Source organism: Gekko japonicus, unplaced genomic scaffold (genome assembly GCF_001447785.1).
Source record: "Gekko japonicus isolate JY-2015 unplaced genomic scaffold, Gekko_japonicus_V1.1 scaffold3962, whole genome shotgun sequence".
NCBI classification, from domain to species: Eukaryota; Metazoa; Chordata; class Lepidosauria; order Squamata; family Gekkonidae; genus Gekko; species Gekko japonicus.
The window spans coordinates 73,418-87,763 of NW_015164779.1; the positions used below are offsets into that span (position 1 = coordinate 73,418).

Sequence of the window (14,346 nt, forward strand, 5' to 3'; positions counted from 1 at the left end):
GAGAGAACAGCTCTGAGAGAACTGTGACTCACCCAAGCAGCTGCATGGGGAGGAGTGGGGAATCAAACCTGGTTCTCCCAGATTAGAGTCCGCACACTTAACCACTACACCAAACTGGCTCTCAGAGTACGGTTGCCAGCTCAGGGTTGGGAAACACCTGGAGATTCTGGGGGGTGGAGCCTGGGGAGGGCGGGGCTTGGGGAGGGGAGGGACCTCAGCAGGGTATGTTGCCATAGAGTCCACCCTCCAAAGCAGCCGTTTTCTCCAGGGAAACTGATCTGGGTCATCGGGAGATCAACTGTCATGGCGGGAGGGATCCATGCCCCACCTGGAGGTTGGCAACCTGCAGAGGCAGACTTCCGACCGGCCTGCTTCCACAATTCCTTTCTAGGCCCCTCCCCGCCTTCTTACTTTGCGATCTGACCCTGGTTATTGTGGGTCGGATTGGAGCAGAAGAGGGTGCAGGACTTCCGTACCGCCGCCAGGAACGCGGTGGCGGAATCGGCCCTCACGTCGTCGATCTTCCGGGCCTCGTGGCTCTTCCGCTTCAGGTGCCACTGGTGGTCCTCGAAGCACCGCGTGCAGAGGAACACCTCGCATTCGGAGCACCAGAACTCCGCTTCCCCTTTGCAACGGGAGCACACCAAGCCCTCGCCGGCCACTATCTTCCGGTAGGTGTTCAGGTTGGCCTGCAGGTGGGTGAAGAGGAGGTTGTCCTGGGAGACGGGGACAGCAACCTGGCAGACCGGACAGTGGCCGACGGGCTTGGATTCCTGGATGCATTCAGAGCAGAGGGTGTGAAGGCAGGCGAGGAGTTTGGGGTTCTGGGCCTCTCTCTGGCACTTCCCACACAACAGGAACCGGAATTCTTCCTCCATTCCCTAAAGAAAAGTGAGGAAGAGGGTTAGCGACTTTCCTGGGACAAACTAGGACCCGATGCTACGTGGCGGAAAGTTTTCCATCTTTTGTTTTGGAATGCTATATTTTTTCCCACGGAAGAGTGCTCCGCCTCACATGTGTAACTGCAGCAGTGGCGGAAAGCGTCCTGTTGCGTCACAGCCGACTTAAGGCAACCCCGTTGGGTTTTCAAGGCAAGAGATGTGCAGAGTGTTGGAAGTACGTGTGTTAAAAGGGAAAGGTTCCCTTGCTCGAAAGCCAGTCGAATCCGACTCTAGGGTTGCGGTCAATGCTCCCTCTAAGCTGTGGAGTCTTGTGAGCCAAAATTCTACTTTGTGAGCTGCTGGCATTAAAGTGGTGAGCAAGCCATTTGGCGACTGCATAAATTAGTTTGCTCTGGAGTCCTCCTTCCTGAGCAAAGACAAAAATGGGTGAGCCGGAGGCTAAAAAACTGTGAAATATGAAATTCTCCCCACAAACATGAATTATCACAGATGGTTGTTCTTATAACGCATCGCTCACTCTAAGAATCTGGACAGTTGAATAAGTCTACATCTACTGAACAGTCAATAACACTAATCAATGGTGCAAACGTCCAGAAGAGACATTAGATAAAATGTTGAGTAAAGTATAGTAAATAAGATCATTTAGATTTTAACCAGGGTTCCTTAAAGTTCATAGTTTAACCACTATACATTCATTTACTGTATACCCCTTGGATGCTTTTGAGTTTGTGTTGTTTCTTTCTCTGCATTTGAATGTACTTTTAAGTAGAGGGAACCCTGGTTGCGGTGCTCATCTCCGTTTCAAAGCCGAAGAACCAGCGCTGTTCGAAGACGTTTCCGTGGTCATGTGGCCGGCATGACTAAACACCGAGGCGCACGGAACGCTGTTCCCTTCCCACCGAAGCGGTACCTATTTATCTACTTGCAATTTCTTGCTTTCGAACGGCTAGGTTGGCAGGAGCTGGAAGTAGAGACGGGAGCTCACTCCGTCATGCGGCACACTCGGGTCTCGAACTGCTGAACTACCGACCTTCCACAGCCTGCAGTTCAGTGTCTTAACCACTTGAGCCACCGCAGCGTAACGTGTGTTACAAGGTCTAAAATTCAGTCATTATAGGGTTAATGTGTGTTTACCTTGTGTACTATGCTTTAGACTGGCAGAGAACCAATGGGAAGGAAGTCGGAGAAACTGAAGCCTATTTACTAACAATCATTGGTTAATGCATTCCAGTGATTTCTTTCTAGGGATCAAGAAGGAAGAAGCATCCCCATTATTGTAGACCGGTGTGGTCAAAGTGTAAAGGTGTAGTCTTAGGCGTCTCTGTTGTTTTGTGGATTACCTGTGAACCCTTCCCTTAGAAATAAAAAGGTTTTTACATAGAAGAAAATGCCTCCTCTCCAGGGAAGCAAAGATCCATTGCAATCCCTGAATATCTAACTACTTTGCCAATTTTTCCAACACAGAGGAGGCTTGCCGTTGCCTGCCTCTGCGTAGCGACCCTGGACTTCCTTAGTGGTCTCCTGGTCCAACTACAAACCAGGGCCAATCCTGCTTAGCTTCCGAGATCTGATGAAATCAGGCCAGTCTGGGCCATCCAGGTCGGGGCACATGTAACTATAGCATCTGTATCTACAGTTGTTGGTGCTGCGGTGGCTCAAGTGGTTAAGACGCTGAACTGGAGGCTGTGGAAGGACTGTAGTTCAGCAGTTCGAGACCCGAGTGTGCCGCGTGACGGAGGGAGCTCCCGTCTCTAGTTCCAGCTCCTGCCAACCTAGCAGTTCGAAAGCAAGAAATTGCAAGTAGATAAATAGGTACCACTTCGGTGGGAAGGTGACAGTGTTCCGTGCGCCTTGGTGTTTAGTCATGCCGGCCACATGACCACGGAAACGTCTTTGGACAACGCTGGCTCTTCGGCTTTGAAACGGAGATGAGCACCGCAACCCTAGAGTCGGATTCGACTGGCTTTCGAGCAAGGGAACCTTTACCTTTATCTACAGTTGTTATGCCGCAACTCAATCATGTTAGGTGGGAGACAGAGCATTGAGAAACCTCATCTACAGCTTCTATAGAAATGTACGATCCTAAATGGCTTGGGCCAGGCACCTGAAGGACAGTCTCCTCCCATACTATCTAACTTGCCAGTTAAGATCTATCTCATCCGCTCTGCTCATCGGCTCTCCGTGCCCCTGCCTTCAGAGTTGAGGCAAGTGGCAACTAGAGACAGGGCCTTTTCTGTGTTGGCACCTCGTTTCTGGACACGTTCAACGCAGAAACATCCCAGTCATGCTTCCTGCAGGAATTTCAATCCGTGGAGCACCTAGAAGAGCCAGTTTGGTGTAGTGGTTAAGAGCGTGAAGCGTAACCTGGGAGAACCAGGTTTGATCCCCCATGACCCTGGGTCAGTCACAAGTTCTCTCAGAGCTGTTCTCTCAAGGGCAGTCCTCGAAAGAGCTCTCTCAGCCCCACCTGCCTCACAGGGTGTCTGTCGTGGGGAGGGGAAGGGAAAGGAGATTGTAAGCCGCTCTGAGACTCCGAGTGAAGGGCGGGGTATAAATCCAATCTCTGCTTCTTTTTCTTTTAGAAGGCAAACTCAGGGCCAAACTCAGTGGTGAACCAAAGAACTCCCCCCCCCCCCAGCAAGAGCTTTTCACTCGGACAACTTCTAGTTCAAAGTGGGCTGCTTAGTTCTGTTGGAGTGAGCGACTCGGCATGCCTGGACATCGGAGGGGGGGGAATCTATATCACTCAAGGGTGTAAGGAGCTGCGGTGGCTCAAGTGGTTCAGGCGCTGAACTGCAGGCTGTGGAAGGTCGGTCGTTCAGCAGTTCGAGACCTGAGTGTGCCGCATGACGGAGTGAGCTCCCATCTCTAGTTCCAGCTCCTGCCAACCTAGCAGTTCGAAAGCAAGAAATTGCAAGTAGATAAATAGGGACCCCTTCGGTGGGAAGGGAACAGCGTTCCGTGCACCTTGGTGTTTAGTCATGCCGGCCACATGACCGCGGAAACGTCTTCGGACAGCGTTGGCTCTTCGGCTTTCAAACGGAGATGAGCACCGCAACCCTAGAGTCGGACTCGACTGGCTTTCGAGCAAGGGAACCTTTACACTTTAAGGGTGTACAGGTGTTCTCTCCTTGAATGGGGTGCCTCTCTTTGTCTTAACCTGGGAGCTGCCCTCTGACCCCTCCTCCCTCCCTCCCTCCCTCCCTGCACTTTGTCCTCTCATTCCCCTCACATGGCCTTTCATGGAGATGTCTCTATGGGTCTTTCCCGTAGAGGCAATGCCCTAATAACTCACACATACATGATGCTCGAGAAAGCGGCATTTGTGACAGGGAAAGCACTCAGGCTTCTACCTCTCTTCTTTTGACTGCCGCCTGAATGTGAACTGGATCTGCATGAATAAACGTAAGGTTTTACCTTTTTTGCAATATCCTTCTTGGGAGATCTATTTACTGCACTCAGCCTCCCGCCTCTATGACTCGGCAGAACGATGCTGGATTAAACAAATATCCCAATTAGTCCAGCCCAAGCAAATGTTGGACTGGCGTGTTCAGGAATTGGTGGCAATGATCCCAGGCTCAACGCAACAGGGAGTTCTGCAAGAGCAAAGTCCCAGGGAAGAGTTTGCAGGTCATCTGCCTCTCCTCGACATCAGACCAGGTTGCAAAGTTTGAAAGCAAACAGGGAAGTTGTCTCCCGAAGAAGAAGAAGAAATTGGATTTATACCTCGCCCTTCCTACCTCTCAGAGCGGCTTACAGTCTCCTTTCCCTTCCCCTCCCCACAACAGACACCCTGTGAGGTAAAAGAAGAAGAAGAGATTGGATTTATACCCTGCCCTTCACTACCCAAAGGAGTCTCAGAGCGGCTCACAAACTCCTTTCCCTTCCCCTCCCCACAACAGACACCCTGTGAGGTAAAAGAAGAAGAAGAGATTGGACTTATACCCTGCCCTTCACTACTCAATGGTTTCTCAGAGCGTCTTACAGACTCCTTTCGCTTCACCTCCCCACAACAGATACCCTGTGAGGAATGTGAGACTGAGAGAGCTCTTTCGAGGACTCCCCTTGAGAGAGAACAGCTCTGAGAGAACTTGTGACTGACCCAAGGGCACACCAGCAGCTGTATGTGGGGGGGGGAGGAGTGGGGAATCAAACCCAGTCCTCCCAGATTATAGAGTCCGTGCTCTTAACCACGACACCAAACTGGCTCTCAAATTCGTTTTCAACATGCGTGACGCAGTGGTGTGGGCAGGGCTATTTTTGGGCAGGAACGCACAGGAACGGAGTTCCGGCTGGCTCTTGAGTTGGCCACGCCCAGCAGGAACTCATTAGCATAATAGGCCACACCCAACAGCAGAAACTCACCAGGAGTGTGTGGCCTAACATGCAAAGAAGTTCCTGCTACAAAAAAAGGCCCTGGGTTTTGACAACAAACAAGGTAAACAGAATAAGAAGCAAAAGGTTGGTGTGACTGGATGACCACACTTCTGGTAACATGGGGGTGCGGCCTAATATGCTAATGATTGGTGCTGTTAGGGGTGTGGCCTAATATGCTAATGAGTTCCTGCTGGGCTTTTTCTACAAAAAAAGCCCTGGGTGTGGGGGGTGGGTTTTTAAAAATGTCCATTATTTCATCAACAGCAGAACCAAAGTAAAGGAATGAAAAACCACAAAGCGGTTATAAAAATTACTAAAGAGCAAGAGTCCAGTAGCACCTTAAAGACTAACAAAATAAGTGAATAGGTAGGAGCTTTCATGAGCAGTGACTCACGAAAGACCCTAGCCTGCCACAAATTTTGTTGGTCTTCGAAGTGCTCCTGGACTCTTGCTGTTTTCTATGGCTACAGACAGACTAACGCCGCTACCCATGAAAGCCCTGCCACAGATTTTGTGAGTCTTTAAGGTTCTCCTGGACTCTTGCCCTTTTCTACTGCTAGAATGTGAGTCCATCTGTCCTTATATCTTGGAGAGTGGGATGATTTCATATATATGGACGGATGGACTCCCATTCAAGCTGTATCTGAAGAAGTGAGCCGTGACTCACGAAAGCTCCTCCCCCTACCATGAACTGTGTGAGTCTTTAAGGTGCTCCTGGGACTCTGGCTCTTTTCTACTGCTAGAATGTGAGTCCATCTGTAGTTATATCTTGGAGAGTGGGATGATTTCATATATAAGGACAGATGGACTCCCATTCTCGCTGCATCTGAAGAAGTGAGCCGTGACTCACAAGAGCTCCTCCCCCTACCATGAACTGTGTGAGTCCTTAAGGTGCTCCTGGACTCTTGCTCTTTTCTACTGCTAGAATGTGAGTCCATCTGTCCTTGTATCTCAGAGAGGGGAGTGATTTCAGACAGATGGACTCCCATTCTCGCTGCATCTGAAGAAGCAAGCAGTGATTCACGAACGTTCCTCCCCTGCCACAGATTTTGGGAGTCTTTAAGGTGCTCCTGGACTCTTTGCTCTTTTCTACGGCTACAGACAAACTAACACGGCGACCCATCTTGATCTACAAAAAGTTACAAAACCCATACGGAACTCCATATACCATCAAAGTGAATCACGCACCTTCCTCTTTGCAAATACACAAGCCTCAAATTAACACAGATCTCCTTGATTTTTCACCATCCAGTTCTGTATATTTGGGGCTAAGCTCTGCCTTCAAAGTCTAGCAAAAGCAATCCTCTCCGCCAATATTAAACAGAGTGAAATTAACTAGATTTGCCTTGGGATTCCTGCCCCACGGTTCAACACCACCACCTGGAGGTCAGCAACTCAAATAAAGGGGATGGCCTGAGCTGTTTTGAAATTGCGTCATGATAAAATGGGCACAAAATCTAGGTCATAACATAGAATTAGCTCAGTGGTCGCAAATCTGGAAAAGGAAAACAATTACGAGAGCAACAACATATAAAGAAAACATCTACAAGATGTTCCACAGATGGTGGATATCCAGTCTAAAATGGACCCAAAATGTCCCAACACTCGTTTGGAAATGCCAAACTAAAACAGGGACTTTCTTTCATATGTGGTGGCAATGCGAAAAGGCAAAAAGGTTTTGGGTGGGGGTGCATGAAAGAATCCAAAAAACCTTAAAAATTCCTATATCCTTTATTCCAGAAATATTTCTGTTAAACATAATACCAGAGAAATGTGAAAAAAAATGATTTATATTTTATATTGCATGTGGTAACTGCTGCCAGACGTTTTAGAAGACAACAGAATTGCCATTGAAGAAAGATATTGTTAACAAAATACTTCAAGTAGCAGAAAATGATAAACCTTCATGACGTTGAAAGGACCGAGCATAAGAAATCTATGAAAATACCTGGGCCAAGTTCCACAGTTGGATTGGAAATGATGATAAATTGAAAACGGCGACTAATTAAAACCCGAGAAAAGATATGATTAAAAACGTTCTACCCTGCATGAAGGAGCTGTGGTGGCTCAAGTGGTTAAGACGCTGAACTGCAGGCTGTGGAAGGGCAGTAGTTCAGCAGTTCGAGACCCGGATGCCGCATGATGGAGTGAGCTCCCGTCTCTAGTTCCAACTCCTGCCAGCCTAGCAGTTCGAAAGCAAGAAATTGCAAGTAGATAGGTACCACTTCGGTGGGAAGGGAACAGCGTTCCGTGAGCCTTGTGTTTAGTCATGCCGGCCACATAACCACGGAAACGTCTTTGGACAGCGCTGGCTCTTCGGCTTTGAAACGGAGATGAGCACCGCAACCCTAGAGTCGGATTCGACTAGCTTTCGAGCAAGGGAACCTTTACCTTTACCTTTTTTACCCTGCATAAAAGAGAAGATGAACGGTATTGACAACACAAAATTCTTGGACAAGATATGAAACGTTCGCCCCAATTTTTTTTTTTATGTTTACTTTTTGTATGTCTATCTGTATATACTTAATAAAGAAATATTATTAAAGAAAAAATATGAAATCGCGGCTAACCTTTTCCCTCCCAGACTGAAACCGTTTATGACTAACTAAAAACCAAGAGCAGTAATCAAAGAAGAGTACATTAAATACCAGGATGGTGAATGTGCAACCTCTATTGAAGTAAGAATGGAGGCAGGCACACCTTTGGCAAGCAAGAGGCATCGCTCTAGAAAGAGCGGGAAACACGGACAAAACTCACGAATACCAGCGCGAAGGCACAGATGAACACATCATTTCTTGGGCATGCTGAAACAAGTACATTCGCAGACTTCCAGACGTTAATTCCATCCCCCAAAAAACTTTAAATGATATTACGGGAAGCGTCAAGCGACTAAGCTGTCCTGTCTTAAGACATTTACAAGCCTTTCAATAAAAAATATTTCCCAAGCTAAGCTCTGAAATTGTTTTCAATATAACATCTAAGCCATCAAAGCCCTGGAGTATTTGTCACTCTATTAACAGCTACTGGCTATGGCCAGGAACCTCCCACAACCGGAAAATTTCTTTGTTGGTGACCGCCATTTTAATATTTATGATGATGTTTTAAATTTGAATTATTATTTTTTTTGTATTTTAGATAAATGAAGTGTTGTTACCTGCCCTGAAGCGTATAGGAATTTTTTGGATTCTTTCGTGCATCGCCACCCAAAACTTTTTTGCCTTTTCGCATTGCCACCACATATGAAAGAAAGACCCTGTTTTAGTTTGGCATTTCCAAGTATTGGGACATTTTGGGTCCATTTTAGACAGGATATCCGTGGTGAGGTACCATCTGTGGAACATCTTGTAGATGTTTTCTTTATATGTTGTGAAGAAATAAAAATAAATAAATGAACGATTCGATGTTCTTATATATTTATTTGTTTCACTGTGTTTCCCCCTGGAATTGAATCCAAACAAATGGTGACCACATAAACCAAGCTTGTTATCCCTTTACACATCGATCTCCAATTTTGACACATTTATTTGTTTCACTGTGTTTTCCCCTGGAATTGAATCCAAACAAATGGCAACCACCGAAATCAAGCTGGTTATTCCTATTTGGTCCCTGTGACTGTTAAACATCTTTTATTATGATGTATGCTAATTTGCTGCTCACCCTCAGACTATATGTATGCACTGGCAACGTTCCATTTCACTGTACCTGAAGAAGCGTGCGTGCACACAAAAGCTTACACCTTGAAGAAAACTTTATTGATCTTAAAGGTGCCGCTGGACTCGAATTTTGTTCTGCTGCTCCAGAACGACACAGCTACCCACCTAAATCCATCTCCATGCTGGAATAATGTTGGTGGTCACTAGGTTGCCAACCTCCAGGCAGCACCTGGAGATCCCCCCGCTGTTACAATTGGTCTCCAGATCACCAAGTTCAGTTTCTCCTGGAGAAAATGACCGCTTTGGAGGATGGATTGTAGAGCATTGTACCCTACTGGGGTCCCTCCCCAAACCGCACCGTCCCCAAGGTCCACTCCACCCCTTCCCCCAAATCTCCATGTATTTCCTAACTCAGAGCTTGCAACCAATGCTCTCTCTAAGCCTGTGGAGTCTTGTGAACGAGAGATTTGGCTACTGCATAAATCGGTGGGCGCTGGAGCCCTCCTTCCTGAGCGAAGACAAAAATGTGTGAGCTGGAGGCTAAAGAACTGTGAGCTAGCTCACACTCACTCAGCTTAGCGGGAACACTGCTTGCAACCCGAGTTAAAAGCACCACCGGACTTCTGTTTTGCCGGAATAGCTTACCACAGCTGCCCGCCCACCCCCACCCCCTGGGAAAATCTGGCCACAGATCTCCCCAGAACTTTACTTGGATTGATACCCCCTTCTTCACTCGGGAGTCTCAGAGTAGTTTACAAACTCCTTTCCCTTCCCCACAACAGACACCCTGAGAGGTAGGCGGGGCTGAGAGAGCTCTTTCCAGAACTGCTCTTGAGAGAACAGCTCTGACAGAACTATGGCTTGCCCAAGGTCACCCAGCAGCTGCATGTGGAGGCGTGGGGAATCAAACCCGCTTCTCCCAGATTAGTGTCCGTGCTCCTAACCACTACACTACAATATTATTGAAATTATTATGGTGATTGGTTTATTTGATTGATATCCCGCCCTCCCCGCGGCTTGCATAAAATGTGACAAGTAAAACCAACAACGATCAATAGAAGCTCTAAAAACAAGCCTTAAAGCACCAGTATCCGTTTATACGGCGATGGCGAGGTAGTAATAGCAGCAGACATACTAAAAAGAAATACAGTCAGCCAATGCTCCCCCTAAGCTGTGGAGTTTTGTGAGCCAAAATCCTACTTTGTGAGCCACCCGGCATTAAAGGCCAGGGTCTAGCCTACCTGAGCCTTTCCCCACATGCTCCCCCAAGAGCACTACGGTCGGGGCCCCAAAATCTCTTGGGTCATCCCCAAGGACACCAAACTGGCTGCGACCAGGGCCAGGGCTTTTTCGGTGGCGGCCCCTACCTGGTGGAACGAGCTCCCGGGGGAGATCCGGGCCCTGCGGGACCTCATGCAGTTCCGCAGGGCCTGCAAGACGGAGCTCTTCCGCCAGGCCTTTGAGCAGGAGCCGCCGCCCCACTACCCCACCACCGTCGTGGTTCCTTAAAGGATGTACCGACGAGGGCCTGAGGAAGAACCTGGACGATGTAAAGAAGAGCTAACAAGCCGTCTCCATTGGACACAAATATCATGCAGTGCTGGATTTATGCATAAACTAAATAAGCTACAGCTTAGGGCCTCGCAATCTGCTGGGGCCTCAAATAAAAACACAATATAAAAATGATTTCAAATATTAAAAAGGCGTATATATTTTAAATTTTTCTGAGACCAACTGATGTAATTTAAAACAGTAGGGGGCCTCTGGGTGTTGTATAGCTTAGGGCCTCAGCAAGTCTAAATCCGGACCTGATATCATGGGAGTACCACCTGGAACCGTGTTGATTGCATCTTGGACGTATGAGATCAGTAATTGGATTGAGCACCCTTGTTTTAAGCGTTGGATGTTTTCATTATGTTTTATATGTTTTAACTATGGCACGGCTAATCACCTTGCCCTTGTTAGCCGCCCTGAGCCCATCGGGGAGGGCGGGATACAAATGTGAAAAACAAACGAATAAATAAATAAAGCTGTGAGCGAGCGATTTGGCGGCTGCATCAATTAGTTTGCTCTGGAGCCCTCCTTCCTGAGCTGAGACGAAAACGGGTGAGCCGGAGGCTTAAAAACTGTGAGCTGGCTCACACTAACGCAGCTCAGAGGGAACACACGGGTCAGCGGCTGTTATTGCACTTTAGGCTCTTGATGGTGGCATGTAGGACCCGGTTTTAGTTGCCGGACTGCGGCTCCTTAACGAAAAGCCCGGCGGCCTCCTACGACTTAACACGCGAAGGCACACCCATGTCTCGCCCCCGCCCCGTCTGAACGCTGCCCCAAGCTCTCTTAAAAGAATGGCAAATTACGCTGAACTGCAGGCTGTGGAAGGTCCTTACACTTTAGGCTCTTGATGGTGGCATTGAGCACCAGGTCTTAGTTGCCGGACGCGGCTCCTTAACGAAAAGCCCGAGGGTGCCGCATGACGGAGTGAGCTCCCGTCTCTAGTTCCAGCTCCTGCCAACCTAGCAGTTCGAAAGCAAGAAATTGCAAGTAGATAAATAGGTTCCCCTTCGGTGGGAAGGGAACAGCGTTCCGTGCGCCTCGGTGTTTAGCCATGCCGGCCACAGGACCACGGAAACGTCTTCGGACAGCGCTGGCTCTTCGGCTTGGAAACGGAGATGAGCACCGCAACCGTAGAGTCGGATTCGACTGGCTTTCGAGCAAGGGAACCTTTACCTTTACCTTTAGGAGGGGGGGAAAGATGAGCTCTCGGGGGTGGGGTGGATTACCTGCATGGCGAGCGGATTCCGTTAACGCCGCATCCCAGAAACGAATGTTTTCTTTCGAATGCAATTCCGGACGGCGGCGGGGAGGGGGAAACGACCGAAACTCGAGGGCAGCCGCTGCAGATCAGTTTCATTTTCTGCTGGTGACGACGGCAGGGGAGGGGAAGCGGCGGGAGGAGGGGCTTGCGAGGGATTTGCTCCAAGGGCCATCAGGAGGAGGAGGAGGAGTCGGCTATAGAGGGTGGTGCTCTGGTCTGCGCGTATCCCCGGGCGTGTTGGCTCGGGCGCAAAGGTCGTCTCCCCGCAGAAACCGAGCAGATGGCTTCCCTTGCGTTGCACCGTTTCAAGCTAGGCAGGGGCGGTTGCAAACAGCAGGCTTCGGTGACCCGCCCCCCTCCCTTTAAAAAAACAACCCTTGCAGGGAGAAAAGTAGGGTGTCAGGGCAAAAGGGGAGGGGCATGCTTGGCGGAGAAGAAGAAGGCCTCCCAGCTTTCAGGTCACTCCGGCGGCGATCGCTTTCAATGTGTAGGAAATGAGCTCATCGAAATTAGTTCGGCAGTTAGTATCTCCGCCCAAAAGCTGGCGACTGATTCCTGGTGGCCTAGCTGTCTGCGTGCAGGGAGTTTGTTTGGGAAAGGATTTCAGTCCCCGCCTGAAAGATGGTTTGGTATCTAACTGCTTCCTGATGTTCTAGTTTTCTCCAAGCGAGGAGCTGCTTTGGGGGTCTGTTTCAGTCTTAATGCCGAGCTAGGCTATTGGCTGCTTACTGATAGTCAAGCTTTCTCCCTGCAGGGAGTTTCTGGGCTTGAGGAACTATTTCCGTCTCAGCCCACAAGCTGGCCTATGTTGTTGGCTGCTGCCTGACAGTCTAGTTTTCTACATGCAGGGAGTTTGCTTGTGAAACTATTTCAGTCTCATCTCTAAAGCAGACCTAGGCTATTGACTGCTTCTTGATAGCCCAGTTGTCTACATGCAAGGAGTTTGCTTGTGAGACTATTTCAGTCCCATCTCTAAAGCTGACCTAGGCTATTGACTGCTTCTTGATAGTCCAGTTTTCTACATACAGGGAGTTTCTATCTTTGGGGAAGTATTTCAGTCTCAGCCTGAAAGCTGGCCTAGGCTGTTGACTACTTCCTGATATTCCAGTTTTCTATATTCAGGGAGTGTGTTTGTGAAACTATTTCAATATCCCCCTGAAAGCTAACCTAGGTTATTGACTGCTTCCTGATATTCCAGCTTTCTACATGCAGGGAGTTTGTTTCTTTGAGGAACTGTTTTATTCTCAGCCTGAAAGCTGACCTAGACTTTTGACTGCTTCCTGATAGTCCAGCTTTCTCCATGCAGTGAGTTTGTGGGACTATTTCCGTCTCACCCTGAAGGCTGAGTTAGGTGGCAACTTTTTCCTGATGTCTTAGTTTTCTCCATGCGGGGAGTTTGTTTGTGGAACTATTTCAGTCTTGGCCTGAAGGCTGTGCTAGGCTGCTATCTGCTTCCTAGTGCCCAAGGTCTCTACAACCAGGGACTGTCTTTGTCTGGAGAACTATTTCAGTTTCATCCCGTAGGCCGAGCTAGACTGCGTCTTGGTGTCCTAGTTTTCTACATGCAGGGATTTTGCTCGTTTAACTATTTCAATCTGGTCCTGAAGGTTGTGTTAGATTAGTGACGTCTTCCTGATGATCCAGTTTTCTACATGCAGAGAGCTGGTTTATTTATGGGACCATTCCAGTCTTGGCCTGAACAGCTAGGCCCATGACTGTTTCCTGATGTCCTAGTTTTCTCCATGCAGGGAGTTATTTTGTGTTTGGAACCATTTCAGTCTTCACTTTCAGGCTGAGCTAGGCTAGCAGCTGCTTCCTAATACTTCTGTTTTCTATATGCGGGGAGTTTGTTTGAGGAGCTATTTGTATGCAAAACATGCAGTAAAAATGTCAAAACATTGATTGGACTGAATGTATAAGGTGGCTTTAAGTTGCCCTTAATTTAAGGGGATTTCTGCCCAGGTAAGTGCACGTTTGTAGGTCACAGGCCTATGTACACCTCCTAAGGGGTGTACCCTATATGGTGATAAAGGACGCAGGATATCTTTCACCAACACTGTGTCCTTTGTTGTCACACATAAACACACTGTTTTTGTGTCATATTTCCCCTGCCAGAGAGCTCTGTGGAACTCCAAAGTTGGCCCACAATCCCGAGAGACAGTTTGGTGTAGAGGTTAGGAGCGCGGACTCTAATCTGGGAGAACCGGGTTTGATTCCCCATGCCTCCACATGCAGCTGCTGGTGTGACCTTGGGTCAGTCACAAGTTCTCTCAGAGCTGTTCTCTGAACAGCAGCCCTCGAAAGAGCTCTCTCAGCGCCACCTACATCACAGGGGTGTCTGTTGTGGTGAGGGGAAGGAGTTTGTAAGCCACTCTGAGACTCCTTTGGGTAGTCAAGGGCAGGGTATAAATCCAGTCTCCTCCTCCTCCTCCTCCTCTTCTGATTTTGAATTGCCCCTAAACAAAAGTATGATGCTAATATGTTGTATGGGTTTCTCCCCGCAGTGGACTAATGCAGCGGCCTGCTGTTCTTCCGACAAGAGCGGACCTCTTTCAGCCTGAAGAGCCACAGCCGGGTCGTTCTGCAGCATGTCCGA

The 14,346-nt window shown here is 48.5% G+C and overlaps 1 protein-coding gene across 1 annotated transcript in view; it reads right to left on the reverse strand.

Moving 5' to 3' along the window:
* Window positions 1-11,855, reverse strand: part of LOC107109157 (protein PML-like) — a 44,433-nt gene extending 32,578 nt beyond the window's left edge. The window contains exons 1-2 of the mRNA XM_015409732.1: window positions 11,716-11,855; window positions 412-881 (exon numbers count right to left, since the gene is read on the reverse strand). Of these exons, the coding sequence (XP_015265218.1) occupies window positions 412-881; window positions 11,716-11,721 (476 nt within the window). The 5' untranslated portion in view covers window positions 11,722-11,855. The remainder of the gene's footprint in view (window positions 1-411; window positions 882-11,715) is intronic.
* Between the last annotated feature and the right edge of the window lie 2,491 nt (window positions 11,856-14,346).